General features: G+C 37.3%; 1 protein-coding gene across 48 annotated transcripts in view; it reads left to right on the top strand.

Annotated features, from left to right (window-relative positions):
- ARHGAP12 (Rho GTPase activating protein 12) overlaps positions 1-25,557 on the top strand; it is a 118,167-nt gene that overhangs the window by 65,317 nt on the left and 27,293 nt on the right. For 12 of the 48 annotated variants that reach the window (XM_086334097.1, XM_086334086.1, XM_086334098.1 and 9 more), the window contains 3 exons: positions 3,326-3,406; positions 13,101-13,226; positions 23,917-23,978. In XM_086334097.1, coding sequence (XP_086190223.1) covers positions 3,326-3,406; positions 13,101-13,226; positions 23,917-23,978 — 269 coding nt within the window. Of the gene's footprint in view, positions 1-2,018; positions 2,160-3,325; positions 3,407-13,100; positions 13,227-16,149; positions 16,225-16,589; positions 16,605-23,916; positions 23,979-25,557 lie in introns of all 48 variants that reach the window. The other 36 variants (XM_086334092.1, XM_086334076.1, XM_086334093.1 and 33 more) reach the window with 5 other exon arrangements.

Here is a 25,557-nt window from a genome sequence, read left to right as displayed (position 1 = left end):
CGAAAGTTTCCTTCTGAGAGGCTATCCTTGTGTTTCTCTCATGTGCCTGGGGAAACTAGTATCCTATGAACATTTGAAACTAAATTTTCAGTTTTAGTTTCCCTAGGCCACCTAGGTAGTAGTAATTTGAATGCATAAAGACTGGCTTGTTGGATTCTCCCCTGATTTCCCCCAATTATTCCTGTGATTTTCCTAGTATGCAGTAGAGAGACAAGATTTGTTTCTGGTTTACCCTATAATCTGCAGGTATAATTCTTTGGGGTCCCCTGTCTTTATTGTGGGACTCCCTGCCTTACATTGTCCCGAGTCCTGTTCCCCAGCATGTCTGCATGGTCTTGAAAACTAATGTTTTAGCTCAAGGTTTGGCAAATGCCTTCTCAGAGAATGCTGCCTTTTTATTCTCCTTACCGATCTGGATTCATGCTTCCAGTTAGTTTTGTTCCTGAGTGTTTCTTAACCTCTTGCTCCTTGATGGTTTTGGAAAAAATTGTGATGTAATATGATGTGACATTTGTATATATTGCCAAAATGATCACAATAAACCTAGTTAGTATCTGTCACCATACATAGTTGCAGAATTTTTTTTTCTGGGAATGAGAACTTTTAAGATCTACTCTTTTATTAGCAAATTTCAAACGTGCAATGTTGTATTATTAACTCTGTAACCATGCTGTAGACTCCATCCTCAGGACTTAATTTGTTTTGTCACTAGGAGTCTGTACCTTCTGACCCTCTTCGCCCATTGCCCATGTCTCTGTCAACCACCAGTCTGTTCTCTGTGCCTGTGAGCTTGCTTGTTTTGTTTGTTTCCACATTCCACATGTGAGTGAGATTGCTGGGTATTTGTCTTTCTTCTGCAAGTTATTTCATTTAACATACTGGCCTCAAAATCTATCTGTGTTGTCCCAAATAACTAAATTTCTTTTTTTTTTTAATGGCTGAATAATATTCTCCATACAGATTGCCTTTTATTCTGTTTCTAAAAGATTCTTATTGTACCTCTCTGATATTAGCTTATGTTTTAAGTGGTCTCAATTGGATTAAAATAATCCTGATTTTTCAGGATTCAGTTAGGTTTTCCATTTTTTTTAACCACTGCTATTACAGAACATGTACAACTCACTCCATTCAAGACTTCTCTAAAGTTGTCTTTGTCAGTTTTTATGAACATGTTACTGACATTAGGATGTTTGTTACTTGTACACATCTGAGTGTTTCAGACCAAATACGATGGTAGAAAATTTGATCTGTTGAGTAGATGTAATTGTAGAAACTGTTTTACCTGAATGTGACCCTGGAAGGGTCATTTGCAGAATTAGCCCAGTAAATATTACACTGAATTTCTTAATTTTTCGGTGTTATGTTTGAATTCATTCAATTTTTTTTCTTTTAAAGTATAGTTTTGAATAGTTTTTAACAAGCATTTGTGTTGAGTGAGTCAGGAAAACTTTATGATCAATTAGAAAATAAAATACAGAGTTACAGAGCTAGTGTCTTTTCCTCCCCTCTCCCATCCCACACACTTTAAAAAAATTAGCTCAAGATATATTTAGTAAGCACTTTCTATTGGGTGTTTGGCTAGGAACTTGCAATTAATAGGTGAAATGTTCAAGTATCTCAGTCTAATGAAGAGCCCTCACCTCCTACTTTGCTTACATATAAATGTGCATACATACATTTGCTCTGTCCCCATCATTTTTTAACCTGATTTCAGTTGAAAGTAGCACAACGTAGAAGGTAGCATTTTTATCTCTCAGTCTGAAAACATTGTTTTTAGTTTCATTATAGTGAATATTTGTAGGCTTGCATTAATGCAACATAATAACTTATTAATTTCCCCTGCACCACTTACAATGTACCATTAAAAAGACTAAACAATTTGTTTTGAAAATTAAATACTTGAATATATTCAAGATCTTTTAGTATGTATAGCCAAATAAAGTCAATTGCTTAGATTTTCAACTGCTGTATATATATATTCAAAGAAGAACAATCCTTATGTTTCTGACTATTTGTAGCTTTTTTCATCAGAAGAAAACTACCACAGCATTTGTCACAGCCAGTCAGATAGTCAGTGTGGTTCTCCTCCAAGGGGTTGGTCAGAAGAGTTGGATGAACGTGGGCATACCTTATATACCAGTGACTATACTAATGAAAAGGTACATTCTTTTTTTCTCATCTAGTTTTCTTGGCAGATTCCTCTCATAAAATTGTTGTGTACTGAAGCTCTAGTAGTATTTTAAAAACTCATGAAAATATTTTCTTGTAATTCTGTAGTCCTGTCAGCTGACAGTCTGAAAACTCAGTGTAACTACTGATTCATGGTTTTAAACTGCTTCCAGTTATCATAATTTTTGTGGTGTCAACCTGTTTAAGACAGAATCTTTTTAAGAGTTAGACCCGTTGAGTGTCATTCTGTTTATGCCTCTTCAATAAACATATTTCTTTGTGTTTTTCTTGGCAAATAGTTTTTTGGGAATAGTTTTCTCAACATGTCATAATAATCCCCCTCACTTCCTACATTGCTATTTCTTTTATAACCAAGTTATGTAAAACAAAAACCATGAATCTAGTGCTTTATGATTAATTAATTAGTGTGAGAATACTTGCTGTAATTTTATGTGTTTATCATCAGAGAAGGTAATGGTTGGTTGTGCTAGTTTAAAAAATAAAAGCCTTGTGAATAAATGGAGATAGGTTTTTTCACTCCACATTGTTTCTTTAATTATTTAACACTAGAACACATGAAAACAATAATTTTCATTTATTTCACAATCAAGATCATATGTTTTAGTCTTTACTCCTTCATATTTCCGGTATTATATGAAGTTTTGTTGTTGGTGTTACTTAAATTGTATGAATAAGCTGTGTTGGCTATAGCAGGTAATTCTAAGGGTTTGTATGAAGTTTGGATTAAATTGTTTAGTAGTTTCATCCTTAAAGATTGAAGAAAAATTCCCGTTTGTTAATTTCTCAACCTGATTTCAGGGTTGTGTGTCCTTGTGTCCACATACATATATATGTTGTCCGTATATGTATCTTTGTATCTTTATGTTATCCATTTCTTGTTGTGTTGTTAAGTGGTGCTTGGATCACTAGCTTGACACTGGATGAAAGAGAGAAAATAAATTTGCATTTAATATTTAGTTACTTATTTTTATTGAACTTAAAATGCAAGTCTGTTAGTATAAGTTTGTTATATTTCTTTTGGAATGTTTTTGAGCAAATAGAATAAAATTCATAAGAATATCATCTAATACCTATGATTTTATAAGCTTAAGCTCAACTTTGTGTTTAAAATATAACACCTGTTTTGTTTTTATAGTGGCTCAAGCATGTTGACGATCAAGGTAGACAGTATTACTACAGTGCAGATGGATCTCGGTCAGAATGGGAGTTGCCAAAGGTAATAAACCTTAACCCTGAGTTTCTGTGTAAAAATAGCGGATGAAGTAATACCTGAGAATGGTTACAACAGGTTTATTTTAAAATTTTTATTCAGCGCTTAAAAAGCAGCAAGACTAGTTTTTCCATAATTCATTGAGAATCTGTTGCTTTAATTATTCTGTGACATACATTTATAGCTATATAATATTGATAATCCCTATTTAAAAGTTTTTTGACTCAGTTTTCAGTGTTCCTGGATCTAAGATCCCCTTTAAGTGGCAGTAATGCAAAGAGTTCTCTTAAATTTGTTGAGTTTTCTGCAGGAAGTTGGTGTTAAACTTATTTAAAAGAAAAGCAACTCAGTATTCAAGTTTATTCTTGTATGTAGATGTGTATTATAGTTGAGTCAATCATTAGCAGCATGTAGTAATGAGACCTTCCAGGGTCTCACTGCCTTTCTAAAGATAAATGCTCCAGGGCTGAGTTTATCTAAAGCAGTAGGTTTCAAAATGGTTGTGTACTTACCACTGTTAGTATTAAGATATAAATATATATAAATATTAATGATATCTGAGCAACCATTTACATTTTAATTGGTACCTTATTTTAACATTTTAGAAAACACCTATGAGTAGCAGATGTATCTGTAGTGTCAATTATCAGATAGACATTAGTTTCTAAATAAATTTTTCTTTTTCCCAAAGTAAGTCAATTTAAAGAAAAATATTAGTAGTTTAGAGATACATGGATATAGAAAAAAATCATTAAAAAATATAGTGCAATGGATAGAATAAACTATAGTCAGAGGGACAGGAAGATAACAAATATTAAAATATGGTTAAAGGAGATGGAACATGGGTGGAAAGTTTCCTGTATGCACAAATGAGGAATTCTCGAAGAAGAAAATGGAAGAAGTGGTAGATAAATAGTATTTTGGAAATATAATTTCTTGGAATTTTCTGAAACTAAAGGAAAGCATCAGTCTTCAACTGGAGCCTTCAATACTGACAGAACACAGAAAAGTAAATACACCTATTGACAAATTTTACTGAGTCCGTGAAACTTCAGTAGAGGGAGACAGTCTTAATAGCCATCAAAGGCTAAAAAGCAAGATTACCTGTGGTGGCAGTTTGCATCACTTGACCCACTCCTCACCCACTGCCGTATCAGTGCTTTTTGCTGTGTACCTTTGTAGTGACCTCTTGCTGTGAATGGGGGCGTATTGTCCTGCTGTTACCATGACTGAATATAGTCTAGACATGTGACTTGCTTCCACTGATGGGATGTGAGCAAATGTGTCATAAACATGGTATTGAAAAGGGCTTGTACACCAGGGCTTGCTTTTCCACCTCTGCCTCTGCTGTGAGAGGAATATAGGGTCCTAGGTAGAGTAAATAAATACATTTTAGGAAAATGAACAGGCTTAGAGATCTGTGGGACCATACAGAAGACCTAACATTCATTTCATGAGAATTCCAGAAGGAGTGAAGAAAGAGTGTGAGGCTGAAAAATATTTTCAGAAACAATGTTTGAAAACATCTCAGATTTGATAAAAGACAAACCACCAGATTCACGAAGCTGAGTAAATACCAAACAGTATGGACTCGAAGAAACCCACATCCAGACACACTGTAATCAGATTTCTGAAAACTAAAGACTTCGTCTTCCCCCCCGCTCCAAGAAATATCGTGAAAGCAACTCAGTGAAACCACACAGTACTTTGTGGGGGTAATAATGATTTGAATAACAGAGGATGTCTTATTAGAACCCATGAAGCCAGAAGGAAGTGGTGCAACATTTTACAAATGTGGAAAGAAAAAAATTCATGATTGTATATCCAGCAAAAATATCCTTCAGGCATGAAAGTAAAATAAAGACATTTTCAGATTAAAGTAAACCCAGAGATTTATTACCAACAGTCTTGTTCTCAAAGAATTGCTATCAGAAATCCTTAAAACGGAAGAGAAATGATAAATGAAGAAAACTTGGGACGTTAAAAATGAACAGAGTATAATGGGAAGGCTGAATATCTGAAGACACATTTGTCTTGCGTTTTAAAGGGATATAAGAAGACATTACGTGAACTGTGAACTTCCTGATGTTCAAGCTGGTTTTAGAAAAGGCAGAGGAACCACAGATCAAACTGCCAGCATCTGCTGGATCATGGAAAAAGCAAGAGAGTTCCAGAAAAACATCTATTTCTCCTTTATTGACTATGCCAAAGCCTTTGACTGTGTGGATCACAATAAACTGTGGAAAATTCTGAAAGAGATGGGAATACCAGACCACCTGACCTGCCTCTTGAGAAATCTATATGCAGGTCAGGAAGCACCAGTTAGAACTGGACATGGACCAACAGACTGGTTCCAAATAGGAAAAGGAGTACATCAAGGCTGTATATTGTCACCCTGCTTATTTAACTTCTATGCAGAGTACATCATGAGAAACGCTGGGCTGAAAGAAGCACAAGCTGGAATCAAGATTGCCGGGAGAAGTATCAATAACCTAAGATATGCAGATGACACCACCCTTATGGCAGAAAGTGAAGAGGAGCTAAAAAGCCTCTTGATGAAAGTGAAAGAGGAGAGTGAAAAAGTTGGCTTAAAACTCAACATTCAGAAAACGAAGATCATGCATCTGGTCCCATCACTTCATGGGAAATAGATGAGGAAACAGTGGAAACAGTGTCAGACTTTGTTTTTGTGGGCTCCAAGATCACTGCAGATGGTGACTGCAGCCATGAAATTAAAAGACGCTTACTCCTTGGAAGGAAAGTTACGACCAACCTAGATAGCATATTGAAAAGCAGAGACATTACTTTGCCAACAAAGGTCTGTCTAGTCAAGGCTGTGGTTTTTCCAGTGGTCAAGTATTGATGTGAGAGTTGGACTGTGAAGAAGGCTGAGTGCTGAAGAATTGATGTTTTTGACCTGTGGTGTTGGAGAAGACGCTTGAGAGTCCCTTGGACTGCAAGGAGATCCAACCAGTCCATTCTGAAGGAGATCAGCCCTGGGATTTCTTTGGAAGGAATGATGCGAAAGCTGACACTCAAGTACTTTGGCCACCTCATGTGAATTGTTGACTCATTGGAAAAGACTCTGATGCTGGGAGGGATTGAGGGCAGGAGGAGAAGGGGACAAACAGAGGATGAGATGGCTGGTTGGCATCCCTGACTCAATGGACGAGAGTCTGAGTGAACTCCGGGAGTTGGTGATGGACAGGGAGGCCTGGCGTGCTGCGATTCATGGTGTCGCAAAGAGGCGGACACGACTGAGCAACTGAACTGAACTGAAGAAGATATTCTATGCAAATAGAAATCAAAAGAAAGCTGCAATAGCAATATTCATATCAGACAAAATAGGCTTTAAAATAAAGATAGTTATAAGAGACAGTGGATGCTGCATAAAGATCAAACGATCAAGAAAAAGATATAACAATTGTAAATATATACATACACAACATAGGAATATTACAATATATAAGGCAAATGCGAACAGCCATAAAAGGAGAAATCAACAGTAACATAACAGTAGTGGGGGACTTTAACACCCCACTTTGATCAATGGAGAGATCATCCAGACAGAAAATGAATAAGAAAACATAGGCTTTAAATGACACCCAAGGCTGGATGGGCTTAATTGATATTTATAGAGCATTCCATCCAAAAGCAGCAGAGTACACATTCTCAAATGCACGTAGAGCATTCTCCAGGATTGATCACATGCTGGGCCACAAAGTGTGCCTCAGTAAATTCAAGAAAATTGAAATCATGTCAGGCAACTTTTCCAGTCACACTGCTTTGAGATTAGGAATCTAACTGCAAGGAAAAAAACTGTAAAAAACACAAACACGTGGAGATTAAACTATATGCTACTAGACAACCAATTGATCACTTAGGAAATCAAAGAGGAAATCAAAAAAATTATGTTTGACCTTTAAAAAAATTAGAACATTTCTAAGGTGGAGATGGTATCTAGGACAACTGTATTGTGAAGAGGGGAGAGTAGTGTGACATAATTGTTGGTAAGGTTTCTACATTTCACTTGAAATAGTAAAATTCTGATATTGGTAGATTGGGAGGAATTAAATACATAATTTGTAATACCTAGAGTAAGCACTAAAAAACTGTAATGCAAAATAGACTTAAAGAGCTATAGATTAAATTATATTAGTAAAAACTCAGGATAGTCCATAGGAAGACAGGAAAGGAGAAACAGGCATGATAAACAGAATATAAAACAAAGCAACAGACTTAAATCCTAACATATAAATAAATTACATTAAATGTAAATGGTTTAAACAGAGCTATTGAATATTTCTGGAAATGATAAAAACCATGACCCAATTATATGTTTCTACAAAAAGATCACTTCAAATGTAATGATATATTACATCATGCTGAAGATTACTTATATAGTTTATAGTAAGTCTCATACTTCATGGTGCCATTGTAGAAGCTTTGCCATTAGAATTAGGTCTTAGACTATAACTTTCCTGTCAGTGCTTCTATTCAACAATTAAAAAAAAACAAAGAAGAATTAAGAGACGCAGTTGTTCCTTTTATTATTAGAAAATCAGGAGATTTGCCAAACTTAGAACTGTTACTAGTTCAGCAAGTTTGCTGGATATAAAATCAACCTAAAAACTACCCAATTCTCTAGTAAAAAGTTAATTTGAAAATATGATAGGAATAAAGTTCTTTTTTATATTAGCAGCAGCAACAACGCCAAGAAGAATCCTAAGATTATACCTATAGAAAGTTTGTAAGATCTTAAGAAAATTTCAGAGCAGAATTGAGGGACATAAAAGATGACCTGAAATGATGCGATATACCATTATGATCTTGGGTTGGGATGCTTAACATTGTAACAGTGTCCCCATTGATCTGTAAATTCACTGCATTTCCATTTACTATTCCTGTCTCCACCTTTTTTGTTTTTTTGAATTGATGCTAAATTTTACTTGCAAGCAAAAGTCTATGAAGAACCAAAATATTCCTGAGTAGGGAGAATGTCTACTCAAGAATAGGAGAGGGGTGGGGTCCCTGCTTTAGTGATTAAGTTGTAGGCACATGTGCAGAGAAATAGACCAGCAGAATAGAATAGGAACCTCAGATGTAGCATCACAAATCCCTGGGTAAAGCATGGACTGTACAATAAATATTTCGAAGATTATTGGTTATTCCCAGGGGGGAAAATGAAATAAACATAGATCTTGACTTCTCACCTAATGATTAATTCCAGGTAGATGACAGTTGTAAATGTAATAAGCAAAACTTTAAAGGCTATAGAATGCTGGATCAGAGAATGTCTTTGACTTCAGAGTAGGAAGCATTTCTTCAATAAGACTGTGTAAGGAAAAACTATAAAGGAAAAGATGGACAGATGTGACTACCTACAATCCAGCAGCAGAACACCTTTTAATATTAAAGATACCATACACAAAGGGGAAGAGATGAGCTTTGGGCTCAGAAAAGCTACATTCAATTTGCAAAGCTTACAAAGGCTTAGAAACCAAGATGTATAAAGAACTTGCTGGTTCTTTATGTACACACTAGTGAGAGAGAGAACCTAATTGAAGGTAGGCAAAATACATGACTGTCAGGGTAGTGTGTAATTTCCTTGGTTCTGTCTCGTCACAACAAAAATTTGAAGCGACGGACGTTAAAGCCCTAGGTGTGTCACAGTTCTCAGACAGTGTTACAGCTCTGTGTTACAGCTCAGTTTTATTTGGAAAATACATCCTCCAGGCATGAGGGCATGCTGACCCAAAAGCCGCGAAGTAGAGGGGGAGAGAGAGAGAAAGAGAGACAGTGCGCGCGGGAGAGAGACCCCGGGCCCTCTGGCTCCTCTTTTTATATGTTTTTCCTCCCCCTGGGCCTGCCCTATGTAACTTGGGCTAGTCAGGAGTGCTGTTTGTTCTACCTGAGGTCCTCACTGTGGTCCTCAGACCTTCCTTTGTTCTATTTTTGTGGGCTTTTCTCTTCCTTGTCTTTTAGCCACCACCATTCTGGACTCCTTTTTCCTATTCTAACCACCTAACATGACTAAGCCATATGGAGGAAAGGAAATTCATGAAATAAGTATTTGAAAAGAATTTCCATGTCACCAGGAGAATGAAAGCAATGAAGTAACATACATAAGTATATACATTTATTTTCTATACACAAATGCATATAAATTGAACAGTACCAAGTAAGGCAGTGGAGAGTATTATATTCTGCTGGTGGAGTGCTGTCAGTACCCCACCGTTCAGAACGTTAAATTGTGCTGTCTGTGAAACTGCTAGGTGGCGTTTCACTGGGCTCCAGAGAGCTCTGGTCCTTTGTATCTCAGCACAAAAAGAATTCAGCAAGAGGCAAAGTAGTGGATAAGATGTGACTATTAGAGTAAGACACTTGTGGGGCTTACAAGTGGGTGGGTGAGAGAGTGACAAATGCTGAGAACTTACTGGCTTGCAGTTTTATAATCAAAGGAAAAGTAGGGAAGGGCAAAAGACCATCTGTCTCATTCTTGAGTAGACATCATGCTTTCATCATCAGCTCCTCCTCCAGATGGGGCACGGGAGTTTTGTCCCTGCCTGGTCAAGCCAGGGCTGTCATGCTGCTATGGAAAAATTACTTCAGGTCTCAGTACAATGAGGGTCTTTCACTTTGGAGTGTCACCTTTCCATAAATCACTGTTTTCTTTATGCAGGCAGAGAGCATGTCCTAGGTATCGTTAACTTAGTTCACTAGGCAGGATGTGGGTCTCATGCCAGCATTGTTTTATTGTTTGGGAGCATGTCTCAGGCTTCGGTTGCATGGGTTTTGCCGCTAAGCAAGCCTGCTTGGTTTTGTGGTTAAGCAAGCCTGCTTTCTTCAGTGATCATTAACGTATTGTGGTCTTCCAGAGCCCCCTAAAGTTCCTCTCTATCTACACTCCTCAAATGGTATTTCTGAGCTATTTGATTATCCTACTCTACCCCTATCATCCACATACAAGGTAGTGTTATGAGGAAGTGAAGTATAAATGAATTTGAGCTGCAAACTCACCAACATGGATTTAGTTTTTTGTTGTTGTTGTTGTTTTTTAATAAAAAGATTATTGAGTGAAAAACCAAATGGAAGATTGATATGTGTGATATGATTCCGTTTATATAAAATTTAAAAGCCCACAAATAATACGTAGTTATGCTGCTGCTAAGTCACTTCAGTCGTGTCTGACTCTGTGTGACCCCATAGACGGCAGCCCACCAGGCTCCCCCGTCCCTGGGATTCTCCAGGCAAGAATACTGGAGTGGGTTGCCATTTCCTTCTGCAGGGGATCTTCCAGACCCCGGCATCGATCCAAGGTGTCCGGCGTTGCAAGGCAGATTCTTTACTTTCTGAGCCACCAGGGAAGCCCTTGCTGGGGAGGGGAAGAGGAACGGAATCTAAAAAATGTGCTCAGGGTACCCTCATATTTTATTTCTCTATTAATCAGAAAGTTACCTGTCTTAGTTATGTTGGAGCTCAGTGGTGGGTTTTTACTATAGTTGCTATTCTCTTGTATGTTTGAAATTATTCAAATAAAAATGCAATTAAAATTCTTAAAAGAGGTGTTTTTTAAGATTTTTTAAATGTAAAGTTTTAGTCATCTTGTTCAACTAGATGTGTTTGTGTGTGTATTTTAACTGTGGTGTCGTCTTACTTTTCTTTTCTAAAATTACGTGACACTTTATTTTTGTCTTCTGTCTACATTAGATTTTATATCACATTTTATTTATGCTTTATTTGCTTTTATGAACATACGATTGCCTAGTAAAACTGTCAACACCTTTAAAATGGTAATTATTACCCAGTTTAATTTTACATTGTTTTTGTTGCCCTGCTAAAAGGATTTCTAAACAGTTGTGGTAATTATAAAGTTCAAAAGCTAGGGTAGATATCCATTAAAGTTCATACACAAGCTACACACAACTGCACATTTTAATTGTTCCTAACAATGATTGTATTGAAGTGATAATACAACTCTACTTAATAACTGGGTTTCTGCACTTAAGAAATTTATTTCACAGAATTTTTTGGGGGGAAGCCTTTAATCTTCATCTTTGTTCATTCTATAAATGATCCTTTTGTGAACTTGTGTAACAGATTTTAAGATTGCTGTTTGTTAGGCAACAGTGAGTGAAAAACATATACCCATGTGACTGCCTGGCTTTGGCAAATTCTGATGTGAAAAATGAAGTAACAGCTTTGGGAAATAGTTTGGAGGGCCTGCATGGACTCATTTTGGAAAGGGAAGAAATGACATACTGTGGAGAAAGATGTTGGAAGGTTTTTTTAAAATAATAAAAACAGTATAAATTATGTATTATTGAAATTTAATAAGATAAAATAATTTAATTTCACTGAAATTACAAAGAGTCATTAAAATTTAAGATTTACTGGGGTTTTTTGGGAAGTAGGTATTAGGAATACTTTGGTGTCAGGAGAAGAATGTATCCCTTAAAAATAGATGAATTTTCTTTTGTCATTTTATTATAATTTATTATTTATAATATATTAAAACTGCCTGTATGAAACAGCATAACTCTTAAACCTCACATTTCTCAAATGTTTATGCCTGGTGGTCTACTTGACATTTCAAACATTGCAAGACTTAGAATCTTATTAATAATGTGTTCTTAATTTTATATGTAGTTTTTTATTGGCAGTTACTACTTATCCTTTGTGAGGAGGGCATGACGACCCACTGCAGTGGGGAATCCCCGTGGACAGAGGAGCCTGGTGGGCTACAGTCCATGGGGTCGAAAAGTGTGGGACGTAACTGAGCGACTAAGCACAGCACTTATCCTTTGTACACAACTGATATATTCACGATTGGTGTCTGGCACTAGTACGGTCACTACTGTTTGACTTGGTTGCATTTTACCACTTCAGAGAAATAAATAGTAGTGTACTTGGCCTATAAAGGGAAAGTAAAAGTAAAAACAAAAAGCCCTTTAAAATGTGAATATACTATTGTGTGGAGAAGGCAATGGCACCCCACTCCAGTACTCTTGCCTGGAAAATCCCATGGATGGAGGAGCCTGGTGGGCTGCAGTCCATGAGGTCGCTAAGAGTCAGACACAACTGAGCGACTTCACTTTGACTTTTCACTTTCATGCATTGGAGAAGGAAGTGGCAACCCACTCCAGTGTTATTACCTGGAGAATCCCAGGGACGGGGGACCCTGGTGGGCTTCTGTCTATGGGGTCGCACAGAGTCAGACATGACTGAAGCAACTTAGCAGCAGCAGCAGCAACGTACTGTTGTGTATGAAAGCATCATTTTAAAAACATAAGCCAATAACTGAATTCATGTGGATTTTCAGAGTAGAAGGAACTTTAAAAAATTAATTAGTCTGGTGATCTCATTTTACAAATCATAATAACGAATATTTATTGAGACCCTATCAGGGCAACATTTAGCACTTTTTATATGCTATTTAACCCTCTGCTTCTGTTGTATCTGTTTTACAGTGAATGCAATTTAAACTTGGGGATATTAAGTGTTTTGCCAAAAATAACATGAACTCGGTCTCTCCAACACCCAAGTGTGTGAACTTGTGCCAGGTGCTGGTCAGAGATGAGTGAACTCCTTTTAGTGTCACCTGGTGAGCTTTGCCTGATGCCACGTGTCACTCGGAGCCAGCATGTTTAGATTCCACTTTTGTTTCTATTATTTATGAGGTGTAATTTGTTTTCTTTAGTACAACGCTTCATCTCAGCAGCAAAGAGAAATTATTAAAAGTAGGAGTCTGGACAGGCGGCTGCAAGAACCAATAGTATTGTCAAAGTGGAGACATAGCACCATTGTGCTGGACGCCAATGACAAGGTAGGACATTCTGAGAAAATAAATCTGTTGAGAACTCGGGCAAGTTCTTTATGCTTTATTTTCTTCTTTGTTGAGTCTCATACCTTGGTGGTGACTGTTTTATTGCATGCCATATCTGTTTGTCCCAGAGTGGGGATTGGTTTTGAAGTTTTCTGGTTTTTGACTTATGGCATAATGATGTATGTATACCTGATAACATTTGGGCCTGGTGGGTGATAGATTTTTTTCATAATCTCATTTTAAATTCACACATCATTATTGTTTGTCTTCAGTTTCTAAGAGATTTAATGGTAAAGACATTTAATTAACTTTCCCATCCCAGGAAGATTGAAAGCCTGCTCCTCCTGTTTCCCTAACAGCTCTCTGCTCAAAGTGCTTCTGAGAAGTCTTGTTCTCTGTTTGAAATAGGGAGTGGATTTTGATGCAAACATGAGATTGGAAAAGCGGTAGAATTTTTAACTTCCTTGTGAGTTACATCTTTACCTTATGACCTCAAGTCCGGTGATAGAATAGGAACTTACTACAGATTTATAGACATCAGACATACTGATGTTAAAGTGGTGCTGATGAAGTGAGAGTGGCAGTAACACCCTAAAACTGAAATATTTGGCACTGGGGACTCTCTATTTTACCAACAGGATTCTCCTTCGGCATAGTTAATAGGTTTCCTGCATTTGCAGGCACGTTAGTGAAAGCAGGAGGCCCTCTCCTGAGGCATATTTCTCTGTGTTTGGATACTTTCAGTCCTAAATTCATTTTTAAATTGTCTCTATCAGTCAGTCAAATAAGTACTTCTAATTTCTATTTGTAAGGATATTAGGTGGTGGAGTGTAGAGGGCATATTAAAGGAATGAAATTCTGGAGTCTGTGCTATTGAAGGCTTGGAAATATATTAGAATTTAAGTTAACCTATATAGGTAAGAGTCCTAGAGATTTTATTAATAATAGAAAAATTCATTTAACTATAAGAACCAGATTACACTTCATTGTATACAAAAAACTCCTGTACTGTATGTGATGAATGCTCTAATGCCCAAGCTATGGTTGAACCAACTCTATTGCATCATCCAGTGAACTCTAGAATAAAAAGGATGCTTTTTTTGCTGGTGTAGACTTAAAATTTCTTACCTCTTTGTAATCTTTCTTGAGATTCATTTTCAGTATATTATTAGAATAACATGTGGAGTTCTTATTTCATATCCTTTTTTATCTAGTTGTTTCAGAATATGATAACGTGATTTTCTTGAGACTAGACTTATTTTTGTAGAAATGGCTTTTTCCCCTCTACCTTTATAAATGGGAATCTTAGATAATTATTTCATCAGATAAACTCTGTTACTTATCATCATCTTCTAGTATATATGTTTTTAAGATTCAAGATTATAAAAGAGGGACTATACCAGAACAACCTGGTGGACTAATACAAGGGGTAAAATCTGCATAACTTGAAAAGTAATCATAGAAACCTAATACTGTGTGGCAAATGTTGTTACAATGCTATAGGTCCTAATTCAGTTGCCAGACAACCTTGAAGGAAGTAGGTGAGGGTATGTAGTTACCACTCATTTTATTCAGTTACTTATTTTCTAGTTTATGGGTCATCAAATCTTCCCTCTTTTTCTCACACTGTTTTAATATTAAGCACTCTTTAGAAGTCAAGAAGTGGAAAAGCAAAACTTCTGAAGCTGTCGAAAAAAATACTTAAATGAGGCTAAACTGTCATTTGGACATTAAATGTAATTTCTTTTTATAAAGAAATATTTGATATGATTTTAATGTTTTCTCTATTTATATGTAGGCCTTGGATGTTTGCTTTTAAGGTTGTCCCTTCAGGAATTCTTCCTGTAAAATTTCACTGCTGCCTAGTTTCTGTATTTACAAATTGTATAGGTTATGAACCTGAAGACTTTTTTCCAAGTAAATGGATGTTGAATGAACGGTTTTGTATTGTGATTTAATAAAAATTCCCAGGCTCATCACCAGTATTTTATCCAGTTTCATAAGTATAGAAAAGTAGATGATACAGATGTGAAGATGAATGTCCAGAGAAATTATCTGGCTTTATCGGAAAGTTAATAATAGATGTTGGCATATGATTTTCCTAATTCTCTTTTCCTGAAATTATTCAAAGCTTCTAGGAGAACAGAGAACATTTAAATGGAACTTGGCTGTTGGTACCAATAAAATGTTTCTTTGGTCCTATCCTCCATGAATAGTGTTACAAATACCTGAGGTAGAAATCACATACCATTCTAATATTGACAAAGCAGAATTTCTTTGAGAATGCACATTATTGGCTTCCTTCTATTATACTCTTGTAGGCTTAGATTTTAAAATATTCCTTTTTTTTCGGGTGAGTTATTAATCTGTAAATCTGAGGTTTCTTCTTTGCATACTAAAAAAAAATCTTTGTTTATTTCTAATAACTGGGGTTAGCTATGAATTATATTAAATATTAATAGCAGTTTAATTAAATACAAGTTCTCATTCTGGCAGTTGCCAAGTAGTTCCTGTGAGTGTTCTGTGCCAAATCCTACCAGGATTCACACCAAGAGCAAATTAACATGTTGACTGTTAACATTTTTATCCACAAGTGTGCAGATTTTATTTATTTTAAATATGGTTAATTTAAGCTGATGCAGCATCATGATTTTAAGGCAGCATGCCTCATTTCTTTTGAGTAATCCTGTATATGATATTTAAGTTTATAGTAATTGGTACAAAATATGCCATATTTTATAAACTTTATGACATCTGTAGTTTTCACATCTGTACCATATTAGTTTCATAGCTAAATATAGAAGGGAAGTAACTAGGAAAAAATTTTTCTCAGCCTCCCTTATTAAGCTCTCCTTCTATGAGTAGAGGGAGAAATACAATTATATGAAATAGAGTAACATTTTTCATTACTTATTTTTTGTAGGAATCTCCATCTGCCTCAAAACCCTGCTATCCTGAACATGAGTCTTCTCCCTCTTCACCAAAGCACCAAGATACAGTTAGTATGATAGCAGCAAGTAGAAAATATAGTCCAGTTATTTCAATCAGTTTCAGCAAATTAATTTTCTCTTAAGTGTAATGTTTAAATATCTCTTGAGCTTCTATAAAATTTCATTGGTCTCTCAAAAAATAACCAGATAATAGGTTTAAATTAAAAATTAAATTAATTAAATTTTTAATTAATTAAAAATTAATTAAATTTTACTGATTTAAAAATTCTCTGCTTTGTGCAAAATATGGTACCTTCATGATCAACTTGTATACCATATTTATAAGGGATGAATTTATGTTTGGCTTTTGAACATAAATGTTAAAGTCCCTGGAGAATACTATCAAGTTTACACATTACCCTTTCTTCCTCAGGCCAACAGTCCAAAGGTAAGAAGCACCCTCCTCCTTATTAACGAGCTTAGATGCCCTTTTCCCTTCTAAACCGTCAGATGCATCACCCAGCCTATGCCAGGTAATATTGGCAGTACCTAACTCAACCTGAGGTTTCTCCTAAGCTTGGAAAACCGCCGGTGACTTCTCTTCACTCTTAACGATGGAGAAATTCTACTTGACCTCAATGTTTGCAGGACCTCCCTCCCCAAGTCTTCCTGCAATTTGCTGCTCCTCCTCTTCCCCTCCAGTGGCTCCATTTCCTTTCAGAAAGGGGGACTAAACTCTGTGTTGAGGTCTGCAAGGCTGTGCCTGTCCTGGGTCCTCAGCCCCGCTCACTTGTTCTCACTGCCCTCTGGCTCTTCAGCTCCAGGGCCTTCATGTACTGAAACCCGTGTCCCTCATATCTTTGTCCAGTCAACTTCTAGGTCATTCCTTAGAGCTTGGTTCAGACTCCGAATTTTATTCTAATCCTCTAGATTTGGTCAGATTTCCCTGTAGTGGATTTCCCTGGTGGGTCAGTAAAGGATCTGCCTGTAATGCAGGAGATCTGGGTTCAATCGCTGGGTCGGGAAGATCTCCTGGAGAAGGGAATGGCTACCCATTCCAGTAGTCTTGCCTGGGAAATTCCATGGACAGAGCGTGGCGGGCAACAGTCCATGGGGTCACAAAAAGTCGGACAGGACTGAGCCACTATCATTTTCACTTTCATACTTTCCCTGTAGTCCTCTTCATAGCATTTAAGTATATGTTATTTGATTCCATAAAATAGAGCAACTCTTTTCATTTCTTATTTCTTGTAGGAGCTTCCAACCCTTAGTTAATGTCTTCCCCACTAGACAAAGGAAAGCTTTCTTAGAGCAGAACCAGAGTACTCAGTGCAGTAGAGTTTTGCTGTTCCAGGGAGTTTTGCCGAATGAAGAAATAAAATTTGTAAAGTTTTTTAAAAAACAAACTTTCATTGTTATTTCCTTAATTTTAAGGAATAAACTTTATTAGGATACTTCTGATTTCCTAGGGACCCAGATTTTCACAGATGGTGCTTTCCTTTTACAGGCTCTTCCTCCCTTCCCTGAGCAAGTCTGGTCTTTTGATTCGTCTAACATGTTGTCCACCTGTCCTTCTGATGTTGCTCAGAAGGTTTCATTGCCTACCCTGCTCCTTGGCTTCTCTGCACCTACAGTTAATCCTGAGCTGACTTGGAGGAGGACTCTGTAGGTCCTGCCCCCACTAACCTCAGCATAACAGTTCTCTGAGTTGCAAGTCATTGACTGCATCCATGGAGTGAAAGTTACCTTGTGTTCCCCCATCTCCCTGCTGAGAGTTTAAACTGCAAAGGGACTCATAGGGATAGATAGGGGCTGTTTTCTCCTTTTTTCTTTTACATTGTTTAACACAGTCCTGGGTACGTAAACATCAAATAAAGATAAAAGTAAATGTGATTTTAGTGGTTTTGTCAAGAATTATTGTATGAACCTAAGGTACTGTTACTACAGTATCTTAATTTATCCATCTAGCTAGAAAAAGGAAAACCTTTTTAAACTAAAGTATGGGTAATGTATAACTTCTAAGAAGACCTTTTATAAATTATTTATATTTTGGTAAAAGGGAATTTCTAGGTAATCCTAGAAACATGAGTTTATAAATGTCCCACGTAGGTTACAAAGGACTGTTTGCAGCTTTTTCCCGCAGGCAGTTATCCTTTCTCAAGGGTTTGCCAAGCACCCTGACTGTCTGGACTCAGGGTCCCCTCTCATGGCTGTGGCAGGGAACTACCTCATCAGGATTCTGTTTCGTTCTTTATTTGCTTGCATGTGGGAAAAAAAAAAAAACAACTCTGTTAATTCTGCCTAAGGCTATTCTGTTTTCTCATAAGTGTAGAGTGTCCTTCCCCCCATCCCGCAGTTCAGCACCCTCCAACTGCCCCCACGCCCAGAGGCTTCTGTCCCCTGAATATCTTCCTCAGCCTCTGCTCCCTGTCCTCCACTCGTACTGTTTGAACTGAGTCTTTTACCTGTCTTTCCCACTCTTACCCAGTTAATATGAGCAAATATTTTCTTAGTTCTTTGACTTAAAATCTGGTTGGCATAAAGCCTTAGTGGTAAGAAAAAAGAAGCTACAAATGTAGAAATGAAACTGACACTGTTAGTGTTAGTTACTTGGTGTCATCTTTAAATCTCTGCAAATTGCCCAGCTACCTCTCAAATCTCTTTTTTTTTTTTTAATTAAAACTGTATTGAAATATAACTAACATACTGTACCATTCACCCATTTAAACTGTACAGTTTGGTGGTTGTTAGTATTAATATATTCAGATACATGCAACTATTGTTACACTTATTTAGAATATCTTCATCACCTTGAAAAGAAGTACTCATCTGTCATGACCCCTTCTACCTCCACACTCCATCAAGCCCTAAGCAGCCAGTAATTACTTTATATCTCACTAGATTTGCCTGTTCTGGTCCTTTCATATGAATAGAATCATATAATACGTGGTCTTTTTTTACAAGCTTTGTTCACTTGCATATAATGTCTTCATTCCGTCTCTTCTAATCAAAGCAGATTAAAATTTCATCCGTTAATACAAATTTTAAACATGTTCATTTTTTTCTTGTTCTTTCCAGTTTTCAAATACATTGTTTTTCATAGTCACCTGAAGTCCTTTTTAGAAATAGGTAGTCTATACATCTTTTAAAAAATTGATAATATTTCTCTACAGTATGACTAGAGCATGGATTCAGTAGGATTTTGTAGGCTGATCTAAAGACCTAATCTCTATTTGTCCCAATGTACCTATGAGAATATGCATTTTAAAGTTTTCAGTTACTAAATAGTGAATACAATTTTGAATATATAATTTGGAAACAAGCTTTGACCTTATGTTTTCAAATAATGGTATTAAAGTGCTTGATCCACTTTGGAGCAAAGGACATTTCAACACGTTCTTTAACAAGTGTGTTTAGTGGATAGATTGTCTTAATTTTTTTCCATTGAACATGATTTAGACATTAATTTTTTTTAAATAAAACTGGTTCTTTAAACATTTTTTTAATCTAGGTGAAACTCACTTAACATAAAATTAGTCACTAACTATTTTAAAGTTTGTAATTCAGTGGCTTTAGTGTATTTACAATATGTGCCTAGTTTTAGGACGCTTTCATCAGGAGACCCCTACCCATCAAGCAGTCACTGTACATTTCCCTGCCCCTTCTCCCGTCCCCGCAGTAAGCTCTAGTTTGAAGATCTGTATGGATTTACCTGTCCTGGAAGTTTCATTACAGTGGTTCTTTTTTGACATTATATTCTTCCTCTGTGTGGAAAGAATCTTTTTATTACATTATTATAAGATGATTAACTGAAGATAAAAGTTTTCTTGGGAGATATTGATTTTGATATTAACAGTTATTACCCAAAATTGGGAAATGTTTACTTTACTAAATGAATGCAAAATCAGTTACAAATTCTGGAGCCTGCAAAGAGGTTATGAACCTGTGGAAGTTTTCCCAGATTACTCAACGGAACAAATATTTGATTGTTTTCTTGCCTTATTAGGTTAAGACAATCTTATTACAGTCTTTTTGGTTCAACCTTAACCAATTTTACTAGTTCTTAGTAAAACTTTCCTGCTTATTTTCAACTTGAAGTTTCCTTTGGAAACTTTGGAGTATCAGCATATTTAGACTAAGAAATATTTGTGTGTGAGTATGGACAGTTTTTAGAGGGCTAAGAAATATTTGTGTGAGTATGGACAGATTTTAGAGGACCTAACAAAGTTTTTATGAAGTTATTTTAGTAAGCTACACAAACACATTGATGGACTTTGATCCTAAGTGGAGAAAAGTACACCAAATAGTATGAAAAATCTGTCTAAATTCCTTTTTCCAAAGCTCACACCTGGATAGTCAAACCTGTATCCTCCTGCTCATCACTTTTATGTCAGATGCAGAACTTCAGTGTTTAAGAGCTAAAGCTTTATTTTCTCCATCACTGACCTTCTCTTACATTTCTTTTTTTAATGCCTTCTTTTATTATTAAATTTTATTTTTTGGCTGTAGCACACAGCATCCAGGATCTTAACTTCCTGACCAGGGATCAAACCCACACCCCCTGCAGTGGAAGAGAGGAGTTATTTGTTTGTTTTTGGCTGCGCTGGGTCTTTGTTGCTCTGCACAGGCTTTCTCTAGTTGCAGTGCGCAGGAGCTACTCTAGTTGCAGTGCGCCAGCTTCCCACTGTGGTGGCTTCTCTTGTTTTGGGGCACAGGCTCTAGGTGCACGGGCTCCTACTGTTGTGGCATGCAGGATCTGCGTTGTGGCACGCAGGATCTGCATTGCGGCATGTGGGATCTTTCTTTGTTGCTCTGTGGCACGTGGGGGTCTTCCTGAACCAGGAATGTAACCCATGTGCCCTGCGTTGGCAGGTGAATTCTTAACCACTGGACTCAGGGAAGTCCCTCTCTTACATTTCTTAGTAGTGTGATAGCACAGCTACTTTGTTCTTTAATTACTGACCTTCCATCACTGACCTTCTCTTATATTTCTTTTCTTAATGCCCTCTTTTATTTTATTTAATTTTATTTTTTAGCCGCACCACACAGCTACTTTGTGGGTTAATTACTTCAATAAATATATATTGAGCCCCAGGTTGCTGCTAGCCACTGTGCTGGGCGCTGTCATACAGCGATGAGCACAGCAGATCTAGTTCCAGCATACAGCCTGATAGAGGGTGAGTAAATTATATGTAATAGTGCTTTGCATTAAATGCAACACAGGTGAACGAGGGGCCGTAGTCATAGGTGGAGGAGCTCCTACTTGAGGGGTTGGGAAAGCTCCTCTAGAGAATGCCTGGTGGTCCTGTGGTAAGACCCTATGCATCCAATGCAGGAGGGACAGATTCAGTCCCTGGTCGGGGAATTAAAATCCCACATGCTGCTTGTCGCTGCCAAAAAGTGAAAAACAACAACAAAGAGCGTTCTTGACGCTGAGGGACCCCCCTCTACCCAGCTGCTCGAGCTTGGGAGATTCCCAGCTCTTCCCTCTTCCCATCCCTGTCAGCTCTGTCTTCTGAATCATTCTCACATTTGGCCCCTGTTCACTCCTTCACTGGAGAAGGGAATGGCAACCCACTCCAGTATTCTTGCCTGGAGAATTCCATGGACAGAGGAGTCTGATGGGCTACAGTCCACAGGGTCGCAAAGAGTTGGACACGACTGAGCGACTAACACTTTGACTCGCTTACTGCCCTGGTCCAGGCCTGAGCGTCTCTTGTGGTAACTAGGAGTGTTCCGCTTGAGTCCATTGTCACCTGCGTCTGCTTCATTCTCTCCACTGCCTTTGTTTCTTGCTACTTCTCCACCTCAGTACGTGGAGAGAACTTACAGCTCTTGCAGCTGATGCTCCTTTGGCCTCTGTGGCCTCACCGGTTTGTCATCTCCACCCGCTGTGTTTCCATCTAGCTCCTCCTGGTCCTCAGTCTCTAGCAAGCTGCTCTGACCCCCTTCCTTCCTCACAGGGGGAGTTAGGGGTGCCTTTCTCACTGCACTTCTCGTTGGTGTGGTCATTGCTTTGCACCTGTATGCTTTGAATGTGGCAGATTTTGTTCTTACGTTCACGTTGAGTGCTTGCTCCTTAGAGCGTTAGTGCTTGGGTCTTGGTCCCTGTGAGAATTTCCTGGGTACTCTGGGCCCTGCCCTTGAATGATGTCTGCACAGGCACGGTTTTGTGCAGTATCGGTCCATTCACAGCTCAGGTAAGAATCCCTGATCCAGAGTGTTTTTTTCATCCCTCAGGCTCTGGCCATCTGTCGCTGCTGCTGTCCCTTCCGTTTATCTTCCTGTTTTGATGCTGGCATTTCCGTCGTGTCTCTGCTTGTTCACCCACACTGTTCCAGCTTTGGCGTTTTTAGTAGGCTTATTCCTGCTCCTGTGCTTACACAACCAGGGCCCATCCTTTCAGATTAATGTTACTTAGTTTCTGGATCATTGAAAGTTTTTTTTCCCCCCCTTCTCTGCATTCTGAAATAGGGAATGTTCTTAATGTCCTGTGCATGCTTTTAACTATGTAATTGATGTTTTTATTGAGAGGCAATAGAGAGTTCTTACAAAAAGAATCAGACTTGGCATATCTAAGGAGAGCCAACCTTAAGCTTTGTGAAAAAAATTTCAGTAGTGTGGATATTTCCCAAGTTCCCAGTGTACAAAAGTGATTAATAGAACAGTTAGTCAGCTTTGTCTATAGATGTGACTTTTTCTTATCAGACCAGGGAAATATTATCTTTTAGACATTAGTGAGAAAATACTCAATATTTATCTCCTGTACAAGAAAAATTTGGTTGTTTTTCCTAATTAAAGTACATTGAGAACATAGCTGAGGTATGAGTCAAATAGTTAGAAGTAAATTCTGAATTGGGAGTCTTTTTTCCCTGTGTGTGTATATCGTATGTATGTTTCAGTTGAAATAAAATTGACTGCTTTGTCCTGTGTGTACAGTGCTCATTAATGCTGATGATTGCTATAGGCATTAACTCATTTTGATTAAATTGATTTGAATATAGGAGGCGAGAGCAGTGAGAAGCCCTTCTTCAGTCCCACCTGGAAGGATGTTAAGATGATATTTAACTTGAGCACAGCGGCTTTTGCCTTCCTAGGGTGTGATGGTAAAGCTGCGTAACTGGGTTTTACATCCACTGACTAATAGGTGTAGTTAGTCTAGAGCCCAGTTCACCATGTGATCATATGTTTAATGGAGCATGTAGTGAATTCTTTATGCCACATTAAGGCCAATTCTATGCAGAGTACCAGTTACTTTATTAAATACAGTCACTGCATTTGTTCCACCTGGTTATTTTTATATTCTGACAAAGTGGGTATCTTAAATAATTTTCAGACTATAATGTTGTACAGTGACAACAGAATAAATAATTCCTTTTCTTGTGATATTTATCCTTATAGCATTGTATCCCTTGCTTTGAACAGAAAGTCATAAATCACTTTTCCAGTGCTGACTTGTAGCATTCATATGGAAATCTAGTTTGACTTTACCTTATGGCTGCTGTTACTTGAGAAGACCAAGTGCTTAATTATAAAAATAACTGAAAATAATTTTTTTAACTGAAAATAACTTTACAGAAGTATTAGGAAATTGTATTTTTAACATATTATACAACTAAACATATTACTACTGACTAATCTTTTCTTTTAAGCTAATATTAGAGTACCAGATCATTTTGATTCAGTTGTATGTAAGAATTTAGACCTCATTGCCTATATGAATGATGTATAAACAGTAATACCTCTGTTCCATACCATAGGGTCAAGAGAAATATGGATTATTAAATGTAACAAAAATTACTGAAAATGGAAAAAAGGTTCGGTAAGTACACAAATCATTAATGATATTTTTTATCTGATATAAATAAAAACTATATAAATTATATTCTGGTAGAAGTGATTAACAGTTTCAAAGCATTTCAGATGTATTTTCTAATACTATATATATATATAAAAAAGATTGTTAGGAAGTGTAGCAAAAATTTTCTTTATCTTGACACATTTCTTAGGGTAAGGTTAAATTCAGAAATGATAAGGCAGGCGATTCAGAGCAACCATTAGCTTTATTAAAATTCTTTTCAATAAGTAATGAATGCACATGGCAAAACACAAAGGTATACAGAAGAGTCAAATCCAGTTACCAGCCATCAGTTCCCTCCCCAGAGACAACCAGTTAGGTCTAGTGAGATGGACTTTTCCACCAGAGATAGAATGAATATATATATATATATACACACACACACACACACACACACACACACACACAAACACACATAGGTTACTTTTAACAATCTTTTAACAGTTTATCTTGGAGATGGTTCTGTTTCATTGCATGTACAATTGGCACATTGATTTTAACTGCTGCATGTTGATGATGTTGCTCAGTCGTGTCTGACTCTTTTGTGACCCTATGGACTGTAGCCTGCCAGGCTCCTCTGTCCATGGATTTGTCAGGCAAGAATACTGGATTGGGTTGCCCGCCCTACGGATGGAACTCCTGCATTGGCAGGCAGATTCTTTCTTTCCCCAGAGCCACCTGGGAAGCCTATAGTTATATGGCTGTATCATAGTTTATTTAATTGTTCTTTGCAAGTATATGCCTGTCTATTGGTAGACATTTAGGACTTTTACATCTTTTGCTATTACAAACAGTATTACACTCCGTGTCTTGCACAGCTCATTTTGTGAGTATGTAGATATGCCTGTAGAATAAATTTTATAGAAGTGGAGTTGCTAAGCCATATGTAGTGGTCCCATTGATACAATTCCAGATTATACCTCAAGGTCCTCAGTCAGTCCCAACTTCCAGGAGCCTGGGTTTTCTCTGCACCTTTGTCAGTTCATTATGTTGTCAGACTCTTTGATCTTTGCTACTGGAGGTTAGAGAGAAATTGTATTTTATTTGCGTTTCTTTTAGTGGGGTAGAGTGTCACAAACCGTATGTATTTCTTTGTTGTTGTTGTTGAATTATCAGTTTATACTCTGACTTTTTTTCTCTTGGATTGTTGGTTTTTTTTTTAACTAATTAATTCATTTTGGCTGCGCTGGCTCTTTGTTGCTGTGGAGGCTTTCTCCAGCTGCAGCAAGAGGGCACTACTCTGGCTACAGTGAACGCGCTTCTGATGGCAGTGGTTCTCGTGTTGTGGAGCACAGGCTCAGTAGCTGCGGTGCGTGAGCTTAGTTGCCCCACTGCTGTGGAATCTTCCCAGGCCAGGGATCTAACCTGTGTCCTTTGCATTGGCAGGCAGATTTTTATCCATTGCGCCACTGGGGAAGTCCAGGTTGTTGGCTTTTTGGGTAATGAATTTAGGAAATTAACTCTTTTTAAGTTACATTTTCTCTGATTAAAAAAAAAAAAAACTGTTGAAATGCTGTGGTTTTTAGTGTCAATCTGTTTAAGA

Source organism: Bos grunniens, chromosome 13 (genome assembly GCF_055505025.1).
Source record: "Bos grunniens cultivar Pamir isolate PY7600 chromosome 13, Bosgru_T2T1.0, whole genome shotgun sequence".
Lineage (NCBI taxonomy): Eukaryota > Metazoa > Chordata > Mammalia > Artiodactyla > Bovidae > Bos > Bos grunniens.
Note: the sequence above shows the minus strand (reverse complement) of the source record. Positions and strands in the feature narration are given on the sequence as shown.